A 21399-nucleotide genomic window follows, 5' to 3' on the forward strand; every position below is an offset into this window, starting at 1 on the left:
TAGGCGGTTAGGATGATCTGCAGCCCCTGGTGTGGACGAATCTTGCCTCCCAATCAACTGCAGTCATCGTTGGAAGATGCGGTAAGATTAATTCTGCTCGCTGCAAACTTTCCCCATCTTTTACTTGTCAATTGATGTTGAGCTGGTTTGGCCTTGACCTCTTGTCTTCCACTGACAGGATGCAGAAGAGAAGGACCCATCCCAAGGAGCAGAAGAGGACCCAGTTCATCAGCAGAGAGCCTGATAGAGAAGCTTTTTGATTTATCCCTCTGTCTCTCTTTCTGTCCCCTCCTTACTCTAACAGGACTAACCATCTCCCTTCCCCTCCTCTACTCTCACCTCTCTTATGCCCTTTCCCAAAGTAACAGACCCCTTTTGCTAACTTATTTTTCAAGTAATTTTGTAACTTTTGCTTATAGTTTTGTGAATTTTTGCAATTGTTTTGTGAATTTCTATTTTCATTTCTGTAATTGTTTTGATATTTTACTAATCTTTTGTCAGTTGTATATTTTCAGGGTTCAGATGAGGGACGACGACAGAAGAGGACTTTGGCCGGCCAAAAGAAGAAGAGGACTGCATTGCCCAGCTATGAGCAGAAACCAACATTGGCCAGAGTGGTAAGAACATACTACATTTGTTGCAATTTTGATTCCCTGTTGTTTTTATTCTAAGTTGATCAAAACATTTAGGCTATTTCTTTAACATCCTGACTCTCTGTGTTAATAGGAGGATGCCTGGATCCCAATGTTAGGAACAACTTCCTTGTTTGTCAGGAGGAGGGTGGGGAGCAGGGTGGGGAATTAAGTGCAGACAAGCAGAGAAGAAGAGGTAAGATTCATGTGATGAAATCTATCTTGTGTGGATTTCTTGGGCTATTGTTCAGTTGCTATGAAGTCTTAAAATTCATTTGACATCTTGAATTTTGTTTTATTTTAGCAGTAGGCGGTTAGGATGATCTGCAGCCCCTGGTGTGGACGAATCTTGCCTCCCAATCAACTGCAGTCATCGTTTGAAGATGCGGTAAGATTAATTCTGCTCGCTGCAAACTTTCCCCATCTTTTACTTGTCAATTGATGTTGAGCTGGTTTGGCCTTGACCTCTTGTCTTCCACTGACAGGATGCAGAAGAGAAGGACCCATCCCAAGGAGCAGAAGAGGACCCAGTTCATCAGCAGAGAGCCTGATAGAGAAGCTTTTTGATTTATCCCTCTGTCTCTCTTTCTGTCCCCTCCTTACTCTAACAGGACTAACCATCTCCCTTCCCCTCCTCTACTCTCACCTCTCTTATGCCCTTTCCCAAAGTAACAGACCCCTTTTGCTAACTTATTTTTCAAGTAATTTTGTAACTTTTGCTTATAGTTTTGTGAATTTTTGCAATTGTTTTGTGAATTTCTATTTTCATTTCTGTAATTGTTTTGATATTTTACTAATCTTTTGTCAGTTGTATATTTTCAGGGTTCAGATGAGGGACGACGACAGAAGAGGACTTTGGCCGGCCAAAAGAAGAAGAGGACTGCATTGCCCAGCTATGAGCAGAAACCAACATTGGCCAGAGTGGTAAGAACATACTACATTTGTTGCAATTTTGATTCCCTGTTGTTTTTATTCTAAGTTGATCAAAACATTTAGGCTATTTCTTTAACATCCTGACTCTCTGTGTTAATAGGAGGATGCCTGGATCCCAATGTTAGGAACAACTTCCTTGTTTGTCAGGAGGAGGGTGGGGAGCAGGGTGGGGAATTAAGTGCAGACAAGCAGAGAAGAAGAGGTAAGATTCATGTGATGAAATCTATCTTGTGTGGATTTCTTGGGCTATTGTTCAGTTGCTATGAAGTCTTAAAATTCATTTGACATCTTGAATTTTCTTATATTTTAGCAGTAGGCGGTTAGGATGATCTGCAGCCCCTGGTGTGGACGAATCTTGCCTCCCAATCAACTGCAGTCATCGTTGGAAGATGCGGTAAGATTAATTCTGCTCGCTGCAAACTTTCCCCATCTTTTACTTGTCAATTGATGTTGACCTGGTTTGGCCTTGACCTCTTGTCTTCCACTGACAGGATGCAGAAGAGAAGGACCCATCCCAAGGAGCAGAAGAGGACCCAGTTCATCAGCAGAGAGCCTGATAGAGAAGCTTTTTGATTTATCCCTCTGTCTCTCTTTCTGTCCCCTCCTTACTCTAACAGGACTAACCATCTCCCTTCCCCTCCTCTACTCTCACCTCTCTTATGCCCTTTCCCAAAGTAACAGACCCCTTTTGCTAACTTATTTTTCAAGTAATTTTGTAACTTTTGCTTATAGTTTTGTGAATTTTTGCAATTGTTTTGTGAATTTCTATTTTCATTTCTGTAATTGTTTTGATATTTTACTAATCTTTTGTCAGTTGTATATTTTCAGGGGTTCAGATGAGGGACGACGACAGAAGAGGACTTTGGCCGGCCAAAAGAAGAAGAGGACTGCATTGCCCAGCTATGAGCAGAAACCAACATTGGCCAGAGTGGTAAGAACATACTACATTTGTTGCAATTTTGATTCCCTGTTGTTTTTATTCTAAGTTGATCAAAACATTTAGGCTATTTCTTTAACATCCTGAGTCTCTGTGTTATTAGGAGGATGCCTGGATCCCAATGTTAGGAACAACTTCCTTGTTTGTCAGGAGGAGGGTGGGGAGCAGGGTGGGGAATTAAGTGCAGACAAGCAGAGAAGAAGAGGTAAGATTCATGTGATGAAATCTATCTTGTGTGGATTTCTTGGGCTATTGTTCAGTTGCTATGAAGTCTTAAAATTCATTTGACATCTTGAATTTTCTTATATTTTAGCAGTAGGCGGTTAGGATGATCTGCAGCCCCTGGTGTGGACGAATCTTGCCTCCCAATCAACTGCAGTCATCGTTGGAAGATGCGGTAAGATTAATTCTGCTCGCTGCAAACTTTCTCCATCTTTTACTTGTCAATTGATGTTGACCTGGTTTGGCCTTGACCTCTTGTCTTCCACTGACAGGATGCAGAAGAGAAGGACCCATCCCAAGGAGCAGAAGAGGACCCAGTTCATCAGCAGAGAGCCTGATAGAGAAGCTTTTTGATTTATCCCTCTGTCTCTCTTTCTGTCCCCTCCTTACTCTAACAGGACTAACCATCTCCCTTCCCCTCCTCTACTCTCACCTCTCTTATGCCCTTTCCCAAAGTAACAGACCCCTTTTGCTAACTTATTTTTCAAGTAATTTTGTAACTTTTGCTTATAGTTTTGTGAATTTTTGCAATTGTTTTGTGAATTTCTATTTTCATTTCTGTAATTGTTTTGATATTTTACTAATCTTTTGTCAGTTGTATATTTTCAGGGGTTCAGATGAGGGACGACGACAGAAGAGGACTTTGGCCGGCCAAAAGAAGAAGAGGACTGCATTGCCCAGCTATGAGCAGAAACCAACATTGGCCAGAGTGGTAAGAACATACTACATTTGTTGCAATTTTGATTCCCTGTTGTTTTTATTCTAAGTTGATCAAAACATTTAGGCTATTTCTTTAACATCCTGACTCTCTGTGTTATTAGGAGGATGCCTGGATCCCAATGTTAGGAACAACTTCCTTGTTTGTCAGGAGGAGGGTGGGGAGCAGGGTGGGGAATTAAGTGCAGACAAGCAGAGAAGAAGAGGTAAGATTCATGTGATGAAATCTATCTTGTGTGGATTTCTTGGGCTATTGTTCAGTTGCTATGAAGTCTTAAAATTCATTTGACATCTTGAATTTTCTTATATTTTAGCAGTAGGCGGTTAGGATGATCTGCAGCCCCTGGTGTGGACGAATCTTGCCTCCCAATCAACTGCAGTCATCGTTGGAAGATGCGGTAAGATTAATTCTGCTCGCTGCAAACTTTCTCCATCTTTTACTTGTCAATTGATGTTGACCTGGTTTGGCCTTGACCTCTTGTCTTCCACTGACAAGATGCAGAAGAGAAGGACCCATCCCAAGGAGTAGAACAGAAGGACCTAAGCCATGAAGCAGAGGAGAAGGACCCATCCCATGAAACAAAAGAGATGGACCAATCCTTATGTGCAGAGTAGAAGGAACCTTCTTAAGGAGCAGAAGAGAAGGAACCATCCTCTTGAACAGAAGAGAATGACCCATCCCAAGGAGCACAAGAGAAGACCCATTTCAAAGAGGGAAAGAGAAGGACCCATCCCAAGGAGCAGAAGAGAAGGACCCATCCCAAGGAGCAGAAGAGGACCAAGTTCATCAGCTGAAGATGGGTAAGGAGCATGGAATTTAGTGTTGCATAATGGACTAAAGGGTGAGATTCATATCAGAATAGTTGTATTGTCATAGGAAATTCAATCCCAGAGATACGACTCCGTTATTTGTCAGCAGGAGTCTTAAGATAAGGGATCGATTGTGGCAAACCATGAAAAAAGATTCATGTCATAATGCCAGTACTCTCTAGATTTTAGAGGTGCTCATCCTTTATACATTGAGATTGTTTCTCTACTTTTATTGAGCAGTTTTAGACAAACCTCTATCCAGAATCCTTAAGAGAAGAATCTCACCTGAAAGCAAGAGTGCTGAGCGTTTTGGGATAGACTGCTGTAAACCCTACGAATGATGGTAAGATGCAATATGCCAATCCAGTATTCTATTGATTTTCATCATTTTTTCCACTTTACAAATGTAAGCAATTCTTTTACTATTTGATATTTTGTATTAATAAGTCAGGATTAGATCTAGTAGTGCTAGTGTAGATCCCGAGACAAGCTGGTGACTTTCATCTGACAGAAAGTGTACAAAATGTTTTGAGGGATCAAGTGCAGCCAACCCAAGAATTGATGGTAAAATATTTTATATGTTGATGTGTTTCTGGCTCTCTGAAGATTTATAGCTCTCCAAGTGTCAAAAAAATTCTTTTTCCTTAGACCTATAGATGTTCTTTGTTTATACATACAGGGTTGGACTGGTTTTCATTCTCATAAGAGCAGACAGTTACCTACCAGCAAAAGTTCAGGGATTGACTATGGCCAACCCAAGACATGATGGTAAGACACAATGGCAGATCTCGCACTGTCTGACCTTTTTAGCTCACCTAAGCCGAGTTTTTCCTGATCAAAATTTGTTTGTTGTTGTCAGCATTGTCATCATCCTTTTCCTTGTAAACTTTTTACAATATCATCTTTTCTATAGAACGTATAGAAATTTCATGGAATTCTCTCCCCAAAATATTAGGCTTCGAATTGTCAAATTAATACAAAAATGCCCTCAGGTAATTTAAGTTGAAATTTGTGTAAATCGTTGCTCTTTAAATCTAGGTGGAGCTGACTCAAGTTTTGTGAAAAAAAGAGTAGTTTAGAAAAAAGAACACACTTTGGCTCAGAAAAAAATACAGTGACATTCAGGTGATTGTAAAAGCCTTTAGGCCTCTAAATTTGGCATTGTTTCTGAAATGCATTAATTGATTTTATGTTATTGAAACTTAATACCGTACTTGTTTTTATTTTCAGAAATACTGAAGTCTATACGATATCACTTTTTGACCTTTCATTTGTTAAACTGACATTTTTTTAATTTGATAGAAAACATCCTATGAATCATCTGAGCTGTCTTGATAGTTGCGGAAGGAAGAAAGTTCGGCAACACATCAAAATAAATTCATGTTATGGATCATTAGAAATGAAAGGAGAGACTGTTGAAGGAGATATAGAACTCTATTTCGAACTAGTGTGAAGGATTTGTGACCTTTTATTATGAATCTGAGACCCTATGTGAAGGATCTGTTACCTACATATAGTGTGAAAAATTGTTTACCTCGTATGAAGGATCTGTGACCTTGTGAAGGTTCTTGACCTTTCGTGAAGGTTTTGTGACCCAATGAAAAGGTTCTGCTGCCTTGTGTTAAGGATATGTAACCTTGTTTGAAGGATCTGTGACCTTGTGTGAAAGATCTGTGACCTTATGTGAAGGATATGTGACCTTCTGCGAAGACCTTGTGTGAAGGATGTGTGACCTTGTGAGAAGGATATTGCATTTTCCGGTCTTTGTTCCTTCCTTTCTTTTGTTGCTGTTTTGAACCAAAAAACGTATGTGCTATTATCACCCCAGCAGTTAATTTCTTTGTTACACCAGTTGACGTATTTACCAGTTTATAGTTCTATCAAATGAATGCGATGTCTTGCATTCACCCTTCGACTTCCATTATTTTTTGTTGGACACATGTGTGACTTTTTATCCATACGATTATACTCTAGCCTTTGATGTTTAATGCTGTTTGGAAAATTTATGATGAGTGCAGTATAACAATTTTTTGTGTTATGTAGTATTAGCAAAACTTAACTGCCCTAACAACATGTAAACAATGTTATGGAAACGTTTTGTAACTAAGTGTTCGTTATTTAGGCTACAGCCATAATTTTTATCAGAATATATTGCATGGGCAAACATTCGATTATTAAAGGGTCATTATTAAATGGTCACTTTCTAGTGCACACTGTCCTGAGAAAAACGTTTTTTATCAATATAAATTTATGTCTATATTGCAAAATCCATAACTCATGAAAATATTGTTTCATAATTAAATAGAGTGAGGTTCCGCCACTCAAATTTTTGCTTACTCTGCAATTTGCCGCGGTTCACAGGTTTCCATCATTTTTTTTTTCAAATTTTGAAAGATTTTGTTTTTAAAATATGGTTTTTCCTGGGCGGCAGAGGAGGCTTATTTTATTTTTGGATGCATTTTAATGTGCATTTTGTTATGAATATGCAATGTTGCATGAAAACTGCTTTGTTTGCATGTTAATTTCTTTGGAAAATAAACCTGGCCTAAACCTGGATAGTGCTTTTTAATGCAATTTAAGGGGTTTTAATAATCGTATATGTAGGCATAAAGTGTAGTGAAGTGACTGGTCATCTTAATTCATTTTATGTGTGTTATATGTCTATTTGTTTTGACATTTCAATTCATATACAATGTATAATGCACTACTTATAATAAATGACTTTTGCTTCCTAAAATCTTTTCAGAGTCATTGTATAACAGTAGCCATTTTCAAAGTACATATACATGTAATAGCATATAAATTCAATATTCATGTAAATCTTCATAAATTGTGACAACAAATAAACAATATTGAATAACATGTAAATCTGAGTACTTTTTTTCTTTGCAGCCATCTTAGAGAGTTTTGTAGTGAAATGTTATTGGAACTTTATATACTTAGCAAATATAAAACATAACTGCTATAATTATCCATGCTCATGGTGTAATAACAAATAAAAAGTAATTAACGTAAATCTAAGGGTTTTTTTTCTCTGTATTGCAGCGATCTGAGAGAGAATTGTGCAATGACTTTGGGAAATCTATAATTATCAAACGAACTGACAGTTAAACTGTTAATCTTGACTTTGTGCAATACTTTTAAATGAAATTGAGTTTTTTTTTTCTTTTTTCCCTCCTTTTTCTTGCAGCCAAAGAATTGAAGATACACATATCTTTAATTAGTCCTTTGAATTTAAGATATCAAATTATTTGATGCATTACACAACAATCCAATTAAAGTTATCTTCAAGTATTCAAGATAATTTTCAATTCTGAATTAATTTACACATTACTTCATTAATTGTTTATATATAACATTAATTCATTTGCAGAATTCATTTGCAGAATTAATGCACACAATAATTGATTTGTTGCTTTCTTTCAATGAATTAACAAATTCAACAAAGGAATTAATAAATCATAATTAATTATGGAAAGCAATATTGCAATAAATGCACACAATATTTAATTTATTATTTTTCTCTCCAATTTGTTCAAAGAAATTGAGGAGTTGTGCTGATGACAAACCAGGATTTGCTAATGGTGATGATGTCTTCAATTAAATTCAAAATTTCATTATTTCCAATGATGCATTCATAAATTCCTTAAAGAAAGATAACTCTTACCTGTAAGTGAGAATAGAACTTTCGAGATAAAGGCGGAAATAGTATCGATGACGTCGGAGACATCTGCACTCTCCATATAAAAATATTTAGACCTTCCATATCCACTCTACATGTAGACAAGATGACATAGTCTTCTTGCACATGCATACACGTGCACGCACGTGCAATGCATAAAATGACCTATATATTCAATATAGCCGTATCTTTTGTATTTTTGATGTACTGCTTTGATACTCAGAATATATAGACATATCATAAATGTAGACAAAATGACATTGTCAATATGCACACGCATACACGTGTGGCCGCGTGCAATGCATAAAATGACCTATATATTTAATATAGCCGTATTTTTTGTGTTTTTTATGAAATGCTTTGATACTAAATATATGAAGAGACATTATAAGTGCAGACAAGATACATGTAACATTGTTTTCCTGCACGTGCTTGCACGTGCGCGCGCGTGCAATGCTAAAATAACCAATATACTTGATATAGCTGTAACTTTTATATTTTTGATGAAACACTTTGATACTCAAAATATTTAGATATATTAATAGTGTAGATGAGATGACATGGTCATCATGGACATGCATGCAAGTGCGCGCGCGTGCAATGCGTAAAATGACAAGTATACTTAATATAGCCGATTTTTTTTAATCTTTTAATGAAATTTGAATATAAAGATGTATTTAAAGTGTAGACAAGTTGACATGGTGATTATGTACATGCATGCCCGTGCGCGCGCATGTAATGCGTAAAAGGACCAACATACTTGATTGCCATAGTTAAAGCTTACTGGGAATATGACACCAAAAGGGATTTGCGGAGCGTTTGGGGAACATCTGATACGGTCCCCGTTACATTAAATACTAGTTTAAATCGTTTTAATGGACAATCTTACATTTGTAAAAACATTGGTGGTGGTGGTGGTGGTTGTGGGTGTCCCCAATTAATTGCCAACGTATAATATACAGTAGTGCTCCCTTCATAACAGCGCCTGTGACCTTTTTTGTTACTTGTCAATTGTCAAGGGATTTCTGTTGGATTGTGCCTCCTCCTCCCCCTCCCTTCCCCCCCCCCCCCAAACACACACACACACGGAAACTGATTCTTTGCCTGATGTCAACTGATTTTACAAGGAGTAAAATAAATACATTGTATTATGATTTTTCATTAGTATTTGTGGTATAAATGCTTATACCAACAAATGTTACTCAGGATCCTACGTGAAGCCCCCCCCCCCCTTTCTGACGTTATATAAGCCTTCAATATCTCCCCCGTCAAAAAACTACTGAATTATTTGCCTGCAAGGATATGTTTAGGATTTAAGAAGAAATACTCCTTCCTCCTATTTACTGTATTCCATCCTCGGCTTCACCCTTTAAAAATTCCTGAATCCGCCAATTTTTGTTATTATTGTAATATTCCTGTTATCAAAGGATTTATTCAAGCATGCGTATTAAAGATATTAAAGATAACAAAACAGGCAGTATCATCTATGAACAGTGGCAGTTGGCATTAAAGGGTTTTTATCACGTATCTAAATTTCTTAAAAATGAAGCACTATTATATTCTTGAAACATATTATTATCGTTTAATTATGAAATAATGTTGAAAACGGCCGTAATTAGACGATAAAACGCCCGTAATATACCGGTAGGGTCCTCGAAGTAAAAATCTCCACTAATAAGATAGGGGTCATGTGGTACTGAAACGTCATAGGTGTCAACATCCTCGCAAGCCAGGGGTCCTGAGTCAACACGTTGCCGTTGGTCCAACGGCAACGTGTTGACTCAGGACCCCTGGCTTGCGAGGATGAGGTGTCAATGGTCAATAGAACTCGTAAAGCTTACGGTCCTACTAAACAGAGAACCCTAGAGAACTCTAGAGAACCCTAGAGAACTCAAGGTTTATTTGGTCAATTCAAGTAAATTTTATGCATAATTGAGTTTATTTTTACTTTATAAGTCATATTCTACATGTATCTATAAAATCAATAACATGATTTTTTTTATGGATGTTTTCCCTCGAAAAAAGTTGAAAACGTAACATAGATTAGTATAATATTTTATGTCATCCCGATCCCGACTGAATTTCAAATACGTTGTTAATTGAAATAATAATTTTACCACATAATTTTACAATTCTTTTTCACATTATTTTTTATTTAATTTTAATTTTTTTTAAGTTATATAGAACTCTTAGTCATTAATTCTGGCGTAAACTTATTTGAAAAAATAATTAAAATAACACAAAGTATGATGAAGTCATCATACATTAGTATTCCATTGAAAATAAGCATAACACCTGGCATAATATTCTTTCTTTTTTAATTTTATTTTGTTTTTGTATGATATATTGGTTATTTAAAACATAAATATTTCATTTACAAACAATAAATAATTAAAAAACATTAGCAGAGAGAAATAACCTGAAAATATGCCGACAATTGGAGAGAGGTCACCGAAGACGAAGCCGTTGACAACTCGGGACTTCAACTAAATAGAACGAATTACTAAAGTTTATCTTTGTAAACATTTATAAATATGTGAATTTAAATTCTTCTTCATTATTATTTTAATTAATTATAAATAAATCCTGTATATCTTCTATCTGTTCTAGCAGTGAATATCATGTACTAGAAATGACACTTCTTCAATGGCGCCGTACGCCATTACGAAGTTCACAACATTCCTACTAGATTCTGTGCGACTTTTAAAATATGTGTTTGTCATTTATTATTTTTTTTTTTTAAAAAGTATCTTTCCTTTAAATATTTTTTTAGGACAGAAAAAAAATCGTGAACGATCGGGCATAAACGATTGTTCTGAATGGAGATAAACGCCATGATGCGATGTCGCATTTGCAGAGAAAGGCCCCCCTTTTATCTCTCGACCAAGTCCAGGAAATGTGGGGACAAAATTCTTCCTAAAACCATTCTTGTACGTGCACATTTGTGCACCATAAAGCCATAAATTTTACCTTTCAAGTTATCACTTAATTATTTTCTAACAGGTTTAAAAGACACAACAAATTAGCCCTTTTGTATACACAGTAAGTACTTTGCTTGACCAGGATTGACATCTATGACGTCAGAGCAATGGCGCGTAACATCGGCGATCAAAATATGCATATTTAGAAATTCAAACTTTGAATCGCTGAAACATCAAAAATATCAATTTTCTAGCAAAGATTTTTAAATATATGATTTTAATGGCATGTAAACTTTGTCATATCAACAAATTTTGAAACGTGATAAAAACCCTTTAAGCAGTTGGCAGTAAGCAGTTGACTGTCGTATATGGAATTCCAAATAAAACAAATAGAAAGATATTCTTAATTTTGGCTATCTGAACTCAACAAAAATACGCCTTATATGACTTAAATGTCACTTCACTCATTTACACATTCAGGCAAAAGAAGATGGGCGAACAAGGCGAGCAAAATGCCTATTGTGTGACAAATATGAAAGTGAAAAATTAAATTTCAATTATGACAAAATTTTCTTTGATATTTCAACTACAGTGTAACATTAACGTATACTTTACGAAAAATTTCCACAAATCGCAACAATGTCACAAAGATTGAAATTATTCTTTTATGAAATCATATATACATATACCAAAGAAAATTGAGAAAATGATCAATTGTTGATACTTAAAAACAATTTTTCATGTATGAGTGGGCCTTCGCTCCATTATTATTATTATTTTTTTTTTTTGAAAGATTACACTCAAAGTATCAAGAAAATATACATTCTTCGGTGAACAAAAACATAGAGCAAAGACCTACTCTATCTTAAAAATACACTTTTATGACAACAATCGTATCTTTCCGAGAGATATTTGAAGTCCATTTAGTCAAGGGTCATATCACAAGTATGATTAAAATGCCAGCGGAGTGATACGCGTGTTAGTCTCAAAGAGAAAATTAAAACTCAGGATTTTTAATGCTTGGGTTCGAATCCAAAGAACATAACATTTTTTTTTAAACATAGACTGATTTTTGCAGAAAGATTTTGTTTGTCATAATTTCATACCTCTCAATGATAAGAACTTTACTCTAAAATCTCATTTCTCATATTGAATATGACTTTTATATGTTTAAAGCTTTATGCAATTTGCACGCCTTCTTCTCGATCTCCTTTTCAGTTGTATAAGCGTTCCGAATTAATTGCATGATATATTAAAGAAAAGATTTTTTTTCAATAAAAACAATGAAAAAAAAACCTCTTCTCACAATGAAATGCATGGATCTTGTTTCATATAGATAGTTTTCAGTACGCCCAAATTAGCAAGAGTTATTTCCCGTTGGCTGCCATATTGGAGGTCAACATGCTCATATTCCTTCATTATTCAACCAACTTTAACTTTTTATACTGGCCATTGTGGGGTAAGGAGCATTGTTTTTCTGAAAAATATACATTTGTTAAAGCCTCCTTTATTTCATAATTTTTATTCTATAAAGATTTTCCCCCAAATATTTCTGCTACACCCTCTTAGATTTGGTAAGACAAAGAGGAAAAATTACCAGGTTGACCACCAAGATGGTGGCCAAGGGAAATAACTCGGAGAGAATATACGTCATATGAAAACTATCTATATACGAAATCTTGGCATGCAGCAGCAAATAATTTAACTTCTGTAATGGTTTTTCTTTTACGTTGCACACAAACAATGCAGATCTGACAATAAACTGGAACTTACCTGAAAGTGACCAATGGACCTATAATACGATTGATTCCTGTATCGATTCCAATAATTAAGACCATTACATTTTCGACAGAACAAAATGAATAAGATAAAAAAAAAATATAGTTGTCTCTCTTAAAAATTTAACTTCCATTACGGTAATCCAAGATGTTTTTGCATTTCAGTTAAAAAAAAGTTTCATTATTTTTGGAGCGAAATACTTAACACTTTTGATTAATATCTTAAAACAAACCTTATTTATATCTATTACCAAGAATTTCAACTTTTATTACTGATAATTAAGTTCAGTAACGATTAACTAATGATTTTCCCCCCGAAATTTAAACTTAATTCACTGAACCAGATTCCAGCCAGACTTCAAAAATCATATTTTCATACTGTTCTATACTCAACATCAGAAAACGAAAAATACTGACTCCTGTTATAGCATTTTCTTCTGTAACATTGCTTTGTGACCACTGATATATTGAAATTGTTGTGTATTCCCTGTGACAAGACTTCTCTTTGGGTACCAATATTTTTTACCTCTTGGCCTTGGAGTTTGACCTACTTTTGAAAACTTTGACCAAACTTGAACCATGGCTATTACTTTTGATCGGTTGGTTCCAGGGCTTTCATATGTCACATGTGTATTCCTTGTAACACGACCTTTATGGGTATCATTTTTGAATTCTTGTCCTTGATCTTGGAGTTTGACCTACATTTGAAAAAACTTTAACCTTGACCATTAGCTGTCATACGGAGACATCAGTGTTTTACAAACACATCTTTTTTTTTTAATTTTGATCCACGTTCGGTGTTGCCCTGTGAAATTCTTGTTTACTTTTTGTTACACTTCACTACATAAAATTTTTATTTCGATGAAAGGTGCAGCCGTGGTTATTAAACATTGAAATTCCGTGAAATTCGTTCGTAACGCAACTTCTACTACAGTTTTATTTTGATATCAAGAAACAACGTTTATGTATACAAATACATAACTATTTTTAATTGTTTCGATGAAATTCTATCAAAAAGGAAGTGTTTTTTCTCCTTACCACTAAGATAAATTTTACTTGGCATTCAATTTTGATTTCGATGAATGTTATTACCATTGTTAAAAATATTTTTTTTTTTTAAAAAATGTGAAAATCTTTCAGAACGCCACTCATTTAAGTTTTTTTGTTTTGCTGTTTTTGTTTTGTTGTTTGTTTGTTTTTTGATTTCAATAAAACGTAGTACACTGTATATACATTATGTAGACTTTACTAAGATACATAACTATGTTATTAAGATTTGGATACTAACTAAGAGTCGGCGTTCTCAAAGTTACTAAAATTAACTTATCAGAATGCGACTCCTCCTTCAGTAAGTGGTCTGATTTCTATAAAACCTTGATACACATGTAAACTAAACCAAAGATCATACTTCTGTTTATTAGTGGTGTCATAGCTGTTAGTTGTCAAATCCAGGTGCTACTTATTTCTTCTTTTTATAAATACAAACTCATTAGTGCTACAGTCTTGTCAGAGAAGATAGCAACAGGGAATACAGATTAAAATATGAATTTCCTTTTTAAACAAACAAAATACACATACACACACACATCCTCACAAAACAAAAAACACCCCCCCCCCCCCAAAATGTAGATGAACCGTGAAGAAATAGCTTTTGTACTCCAAGGAACATGGGTCATATGTATACAAACAATGTCGATGAAACACAGGTTTTCACTTATTTCAAAGAAATGTTTAAACGAAAATCTACAATACAACCTGTTGTTACCTCGAGCCTTGATTAGTTCTTCACGAACTTCTGTATATTCCTTTTCGGATTTGCACAATTACTCTCACGTCACTAATTATTAACATTGGAAATGGATACATAAAAATAGAATTTCTTTTTTATTTAATTCTAGGAATTATGATCTTGTGTATTACAACTGCCCATTTGAAACTTCTGTCAAGTACATACCTTGGTATGTACCAAACGACTTTAAGCATTTCTGACACGGAGTCTTTAAAATATGAATGATAAATCACACAAATAATATTAAAAACAAAAATCTTTTAACATTCCTTAGTCTTTAAAATATGAATTTCGCTTTATTTTCTGCCTCCAAATTCTAAAATTGGGCAAGCCCCATGATCCATTGAACTTCAACTGGGAGCTCAAAAGTAGACAGCCATGTGTTCCTCTGTACGTTCCAACATTCTATATCTTCTTGCAGATTTTCCCCTCTATTGGTAGATGACCCGCCAATCAAATACATTTTATTACCTAAAAGAAAACAGCATAAGTGTATCCAAAAGAACCATCATAAAAGCCGTATTTTTTTTTTGTTTTTTTGAAATTTTACGATTTGCATGACCTTTGAAAGGTATCAAATTATTTTTCTGCGTTTTTAATTTATGTGGTTGCATTGTACCGCATTAAAAAAAAATTATCATACACTAATCACATGATTTTACAGGTTTAATCATGCAAAAAAAAAAAAAAAAACCTTTACGTACGCACAATTTTACAGCGTTCGGTAATAAATAATGACGTGTTTACAAAATATCTCATCCTCACAATGTCAAGGTTTTGTGATTTCGGAACTCCACACAAACCCTTGACATAAGTCGTTATTTAAAAGTTGGGCTAGAAACCTGCTATTTCATTTGTTCCTGGTGCAGGACTGGAACCAATCAGAAAACAGCTTTTATTGTAGGTAAGTTTTGTAAACAAATATGACTCCTCTTTAAAATGGAAAGTGTCAATATTGTAGGATGTGTGACTAGTTACTGTAAATAAAACATCGGGAATTAATTTTTTAAAGATCGTCCTCCTTGCAATCACAAAAGATTTGCTCTGGAGTGGGGCAATTTGATAACAACGGATTTGAAAAATATATTCTCATTTGTTAGTTTCTAAAATTACCCATTACGCATGTGTAACCACAAGCCCAACTTTTAAATAACGACTTATGTCAAGGTTTTCTGTGGAGTTCCGAAATCACAAAACCTTGATATTGTGAGGATGAAACTATCTTAAATATTTAATGAATATTTTGCAATTGCAATTTTTGCGGATTTGTCCTTTGCACAGAATCCTGCAAAAATTGGATAACCGCAGAAAATACCCGTCATAAGGTATACTGCGTAGTGCCTCGTTATGGTTTTCCGAAGATGTACAAATGCCTTAAATTAATTTAAACAATTATTAAGTTGCTCAACATATATTATAGCAAAAATATTAAAATACACCATGAAGTTTAAATATCCAACCTGAAGTAAAAGAGGCAGCACTATGACGAGCTTTATCCATGTAAGTAAGCAGCATCCAGGAATCTTTGTTTGTATCATACAAGTCAACATCTTGTACACTTAACGCAGCTGACGATTTTCTATCAATAGCCAATCCTCCACTTAGGTACAAACTATTTCCAATGCTAGTCATTGTGGCATGACAACGACCATATCTTAGGCTACCCTTTGCAGTCCATCTGCAACGAAAAGTCACTGCATGAGACACAGCTATAAATGTAAAAATGATTAACAAGTACCCAAGTTCTACAAATACCTTCTCGTAAAATAAACCATATATAGTACGTGCCTGTTTGTGAATGGGTGGTAACATTCAACACTATCAAAGATTATGTTACTTCCATCCTGACGGTACCCAAAGCCCCCAGCTACGAATATATTTCCATTAAGCTCTGCAGCACAAGCGCCAGCACGTGCTGTCGTCAAAGACTTTAAGAAATGCCAGCTGTTTGTAGATGGGTTGTAACACTCCACTGACTTAAGAATTCTAGAAATAATACATAAAATCAAAAAAGAATCAAAGTACTGAAGGAACAACTATACAATTGGAATTTTATAGCATTTGGTTAATTTGTATGACAATACATGCATATATGCAGGTAAACCGAGTTCAGTTTGTTCCTGTTAGTTTACAAATAATTGTTAAACAATCAAATACAGTAAAAGCTACATTTTACCTGTTGTTTCTCCCAAGACCACCGATAGCGTAAATGCAACCATCAAAAACACATAGTGCATGCTGGTGCCGAGCAGTTCTCAGTGGCGTCAATTTCCGCCAACCACTCTTCGGACAGAAAACCCAAACATCTCTTCGGGGAAGTGGATTGTCGTTATTATAGCGCAACCCTCCTGAAAATAACAACACAAGTTTAAGAAATATACAAAGTTACTTGATTACATGTATATATAATACTATACTATTTTTTAGTGTACGTAGTACATGTATTTAAAAAAAAACTTACCTATCACGTATAACTTCTGGTCTAGCACAATCATGGAGGGGTTTTCATTCAGATCTGGTTTTGATGGATGGTTTAAGGTGTTATGCTCCTTAGCACAATCCCCAGCTATACCAAAAAGAAAAAAGAAAGTCATGTATATTTACACACATATGCACTTGATTCTCCAATATGTAAATTTATATTTACACACATATGCACGAGATTCCCTAATACAGTATGTAACTTTGATTTAATAACTTACAGAACTGAAGGAACCCTTAATTTTTGTCATAAATACAAACCGCTGATCAACTTTTGCGCACTAATTTCTTGTGACGGGGAAAATTGTTCCAAGGATTCTCTACTTCCGATATTGAAACTCTCCGTGTAATTCTCGTAACTTTCAATACTTCCGAATGATATATCCATCAAGTCAACTGGAGTGGCATTATTCTACAATCAAGAACAACCAGCTGTGGAGTGATGTAACTGAGTTTAGCAAAAATAAACGTACCATCAACATCCATCATTACATTGTTTGTTTTGCTTACTTGTAGTCATAGATGAAACAAAGTACTCACATTGATATAGTTAGTGCTGTTGTTTGAATCTTCATGTGCAGTAAGGTACCTTGATTCTGGTATATTCAGGTTTAGGGGATCTTGCCTATTAAGTGCCATCACAGTTCTAATCCTATGAAAAAATGAACATGACATGCTAGATTAGAAATTGAGCACAGTGTAAACTAAAGGTGCACGCACCAATTAAAAGATAAAGACATGAATATTCACCAGTTGGCCTTGTAGATCATGTCTAAACATTTCTCATCGGCTGCAAGAAGACTGCATCTGTCGATGCACCCAACCAGGTCTTGTTGTGACATCAAGGGGAACCGAATGCATTTCATAATGGCTCCCAAGTACTGCGAACGTTCACCTGGACATGCATTAATCCATTCTAAGCCTGCGCAAAAGACGTCCATCTCAGTTGAAGTGACTAACTCATCGTGCGACAGAATGACACGAAGGGTTTCAATGTCCAGCTCCAGGAAAGATCTGCGCTGAGAAATGTCGAGAAATCTCTGCGATATACAACGGAGTATTGGTATAATGAAGTTACTCTCCGGATCCTTCCTCACCGCCACCAACAACGCAACAAGATCATCATGCGGGAGAGTCCCTATCTTCCTGAGACATCTTTCCCTTATTTCTGGAATTTGAAACTGCCTCGAGATTTTAACTAAATCCAAAATAGTTGAAGTTGTGATTTCCAGTTTTCCTGCATAAACAAAGTTCATGAAGGCCTTTAAAGATTGCATGGACAATCCTCGGAGACGAATCTCTGCCATTTGTTTCGATTTCATGTGACTGTTTTCAGTAAAAATGGATTCAAAGTACGGACTCATGGAACACAACGCAGCACGATGGGCATAAAGAACTTCATCATTCACACGGAACCGAACGTCACATACCTTGCAATGGTCGTAACATTCTTTGATATATGAACCAATCTCGGCAAAGTGCATGATTTGGTCCTGTGGTACATTTTGCATTTTTTCTAAATAGCCACGAGTTTTGTTTGGAAGTAAAGACAACGGATTCTTTCCCATCATGAAGTCATTATTCATTAAGAACTGGGAGGACTGGGTGGCAAATGTGTCCGAAACACTTCCAACACTAGCTGGAGATGATTTACGGGTAGAGGTGCTTATGGGTTCGTCGGTTGCCGACTCGTACATTGAATATGTTGACCAAGATTTATCCAACCCTTCAGAAAGAACACCTGACTTGTCTGAAAAAGGACAGCAAATAATAATATTTTATGAGATAGAAATGTCAAAATATACTGGAGTAGTTAAGGGTTTTAAATTAATCCAAAAACAAAACAAAAAATATAAATAAACAAGAAACAAAGCAAACAAAAACGTTATTAACCCTCTTCCCCGCAGTCACGCATTTTAACGCATATACCATTTCCTATTTCTAACGCAAAATCACGCATATACCGTTTCCCCGCAATCACGCATTTTTCACGCACTTCCAAAAGTAAATTTAATCTTCAATTTAATGACAATTCCCTTCTAATTTGTACTTGCTAATATCTCATAAAATAAGAAAAGTTGTAATCTTATTAAAATATTACGTCATAATTATTTACACTAAACTTTCGAGAAACTTGTACCTCGCTATAAAGTGCTTGTGGGGAAAAGGTAACGTCATATTTCTATGACGTGAACATTAAGTGTATGTTGTGTCACAGTTCAGTAAGTTGTAAAGAGTTAATATAACAGTCATATAGCATCATGTACTAGTTTAATTATTGCCTACTTGTGTTTTGGTAAGGGATTTGATAGCTTGCATTCTGAGGTGCCATGTAAAAGTTTTCTTCCTCTTCAGAAGTTGGACTCCTACTGACAAGTCTCGCAGTACAGACAGAACCGGCAACAGATGCCTGGCCTCCACAGTCATTCAATGCAGCCAATCTCTCCTCTGTTAATGTATCGTCCGTTGTGATACTTTGCTGTCCAACTATTGTGTGATCGCTGGAAGAGCATATGGAAGATAAATCATCTCTAGAAGATTCCAATAACGATGGGCTCAGGACACGATCCATGGCGGTGTCTGATGTGTTCGGAAATATCTTCCTCCACATTATAGTTGAATTCGGTTCGTAAATGCAGTTTGTAGACATAGCGTACCGAGCTTTAGGGCTTTTCCTTGTCTCTCTTTTCTGACATCCGTTCATTACTTCAGCAGATGTTGCTCGTGACTCAGAAACTGGGGCTGACTTACGGATATTTGCCACTACATTTTTCACTGAACTAGGGCGGATAAGGGTGCTTTCGGTGTCTTTATCAGGAACAATGGTATTCCGTGGAAATCCATGAAGTTGGTTCCATTCGGAGATAGCAATAGGTAGCGGTTTGTAAAGGCCTGTGGGAGACTCTGAATGAGTGGTGGGCCTTTCCACTGCCTGGAAGTAACTTTGGCCTTCACTTCTAATGGTACCAGATTTGTATCCAAGTTTCAAACAGGAATTCGGAACAGGAGGTGGAGTTGGAATTTTAGGTTGGTCCTCTCTTCTCAATTGCATCTGCGAATCACAAGAAGATGAATGTCGTGGTTGAATACGGGGCCCTTGAGGTTGCACCAAATTTTTCGACCATCTTCCTTTTTCAGTGTGTGGTACAAAACTGTCCGATCCTGTAATTCTCAAAGATTCTAAGGGAAGATTTGGAAAAGGACGGGTGGCATTTGTCCTATTCTTTCGGCTTTCATTTGTCTCCAGCATTGTGCAAAAGACAATATACCATTGGATTCTTACATGAACTTCCAATGGTATTCAGCGCTGTTTGTTTGTAGCTATACAACAAAAGCTGCAATGCTGCGTTTATTGTGACGTAACTACAACGACACGGTATTATGACGTAATAATGGTGTATGTCGTTATCAAAGAGAGAGAGAGAGAGTTCTTTAGTGCATGCATCTCACCCTGCCCATGTTCATTTTTAATAAAAAGTACACACAAACACACGCACACCCTCACGCGCGCTAGACTGCTCTCTATGCTAGACTGCTTTCGATGCCGATGGAATTTCCCAACACTGCAGTGCATCAAGTAAGAAAAAAGCAGATATATACACTGTATATTGTATTAGTTTACTCTTAAATTGTTTCATTTAAATTCCATAAGATTTTTACAAATTTAATTTTTTGCATAATCGTCGATATAGTTAGAGTTCATCTCACCCTTCAACCCCCCCCCCCCCCCCCGTCCACAAAATAAAAAAAAAATACTGGAAAAAGAAATCTCTATACAATGGTTGAATTAATTAACTTGCACTTTTAAACCAATCTTAATTACATTTGCGGTAATATCAGTATATATTCACGAAAAAAAAAAAAAACAAACAAAAAAACAAAAAAAGCTCACTGAAGTTAAATCTCCTTGATCCGCCTTAATTTGATCATATCTATCAGGAAAATATACACATCATAAGTTAATCTTTTGTAACTGTTTTTTATTTAATCACAATCATTCTAGAGTAATCCGTGCACTTACCTTATCCCTTGCAAATTTAATCTAAGATAAATAATTGTTTTCTCCCCCTCCCCTCTCTCTCTGAGCAAATTGTACAGTGTATGTACAGATTTTATTTATCAATTATGGCTCTGAGTGTAACTATATAATGATTACACCAAAAGGAACATATAATTTATTAATAACATATTAATTTTTATAGCTGGATTGCTACAAAAATTTAAGCGAAAGATCTCCTTTTTAATGACTAAATCAATTGACATTAATCACATAAAATCAGTCTTCACACCACACCATTTACGCGCAAAATACAATCCTGTCCTAGATTTCTAAAAATAGAAAAACGGTAGTAAATGGTAAAAAGGCGTATATATATCTACTTTGTCATTTAAGATTACTTTTTAAATTGAAATGCACAAACGCTTGTGTCGCTTTGAGAACTCTGTTTCAATTGAAGTTCATAATTTGCGTATTAATGTTGCAAAAAATGATAAATA

General features: G+C 35.6%; 1 protein-coding gene and 1 long non-coding RNA gene across 2 annotated transcripts; one reads left to right on the forward strand and one right to left on the reverse strand.

Moving 5' to 3' along the window:
- Positions 1 to 4745: 4745 nt before the first annotated feature.
- Positions 4746 to 6373, forward strand: LOC133192757 (uncharacterized). Its single transcript, XR_009721863.1, has 3 exons — positions 4746 to 4815; positions 4931 to 5019; positions 5554 to 6373. It is a non-coding gene; the product is annotated as an uncharacterized LOC133192757 (long non-coding RNA).
- An 8130-nt stretch (positions 6374 to 14503) lies between these two features.
- LOC133192241 (kelch-like protein 3) lies at positions 14504 to 20203 on the reverse strand. The gene is made up of 9 exons (XM_061328232.1): positions 19189 to 20203; positions 17653 to 18652; positions 17443 to 17554; positions 17164 to 17314; positions 16883 to 16987; positions 16598 to 16769; positions 16210 to 16407; positions 15882 to 16099; positions 14504 to 14892 (listed from the first exon to the last, which is right to left on the reverse strand). The coding sequence occupies exons 1-9, from the start codon at positions 20150 to 20152 to the stop codon at positions 14738 to 14740; spliced, it is 3075 nt and encodes a 1024-aa protein (XP_061184216.1). The 5' UTR covers positions 20153 to 20203; the 3' UTR covers positions 14504 to 14737.
- Between the last annotated feature and the right edge of the window lie 1196 nt (positions 20204 to 21399).

This window comes from Saccostrea echinata, unplaced genomic scaffold (assembly GCF_033153115.1).
Source record: "Saccostrea echinata isolate AGI-Se365-2 ecotype Australia unplaced genomic scaffold, CSIRO_AGI_Sech_v1 ptg000025l, whole genome shotgun sequence".
NCBI classification, from domain to species: Eukaryota; Metazoa; Mollusca; class Bivalvia; order Ostreida; family Ostreidae; genus Saccostrea; species Saccostrea echinata.

What these genes read in the sequence shown, in the direction of transcription:
- LOC133192241 (XM_061328232.1), bottom strand. Translation starts at nt 20,152, where the DNA reads ATGCTGGAGACAAATGAAAGCCGAAAGAATAGGACAAATGCCACCCGT. An exon ending in TGCGCAAAAGTTGATCAGCG is followed by an intron (nt 16,988 to 17,163) that starts GTTTGTATTTAT and finishes TTTTTGGTATAG; the next exon opens with CTGGGGATTGTGCTAAGGAG. An exon ending in CCAGAAGTTATACGTGATAG is followed by an intron (nt 16,770 to 16,882) that starts GTAAGTTTTTTT and finishes TGTTATTTTCAG; the next exon opens with GAGGGTTGCGCTATAATAAC.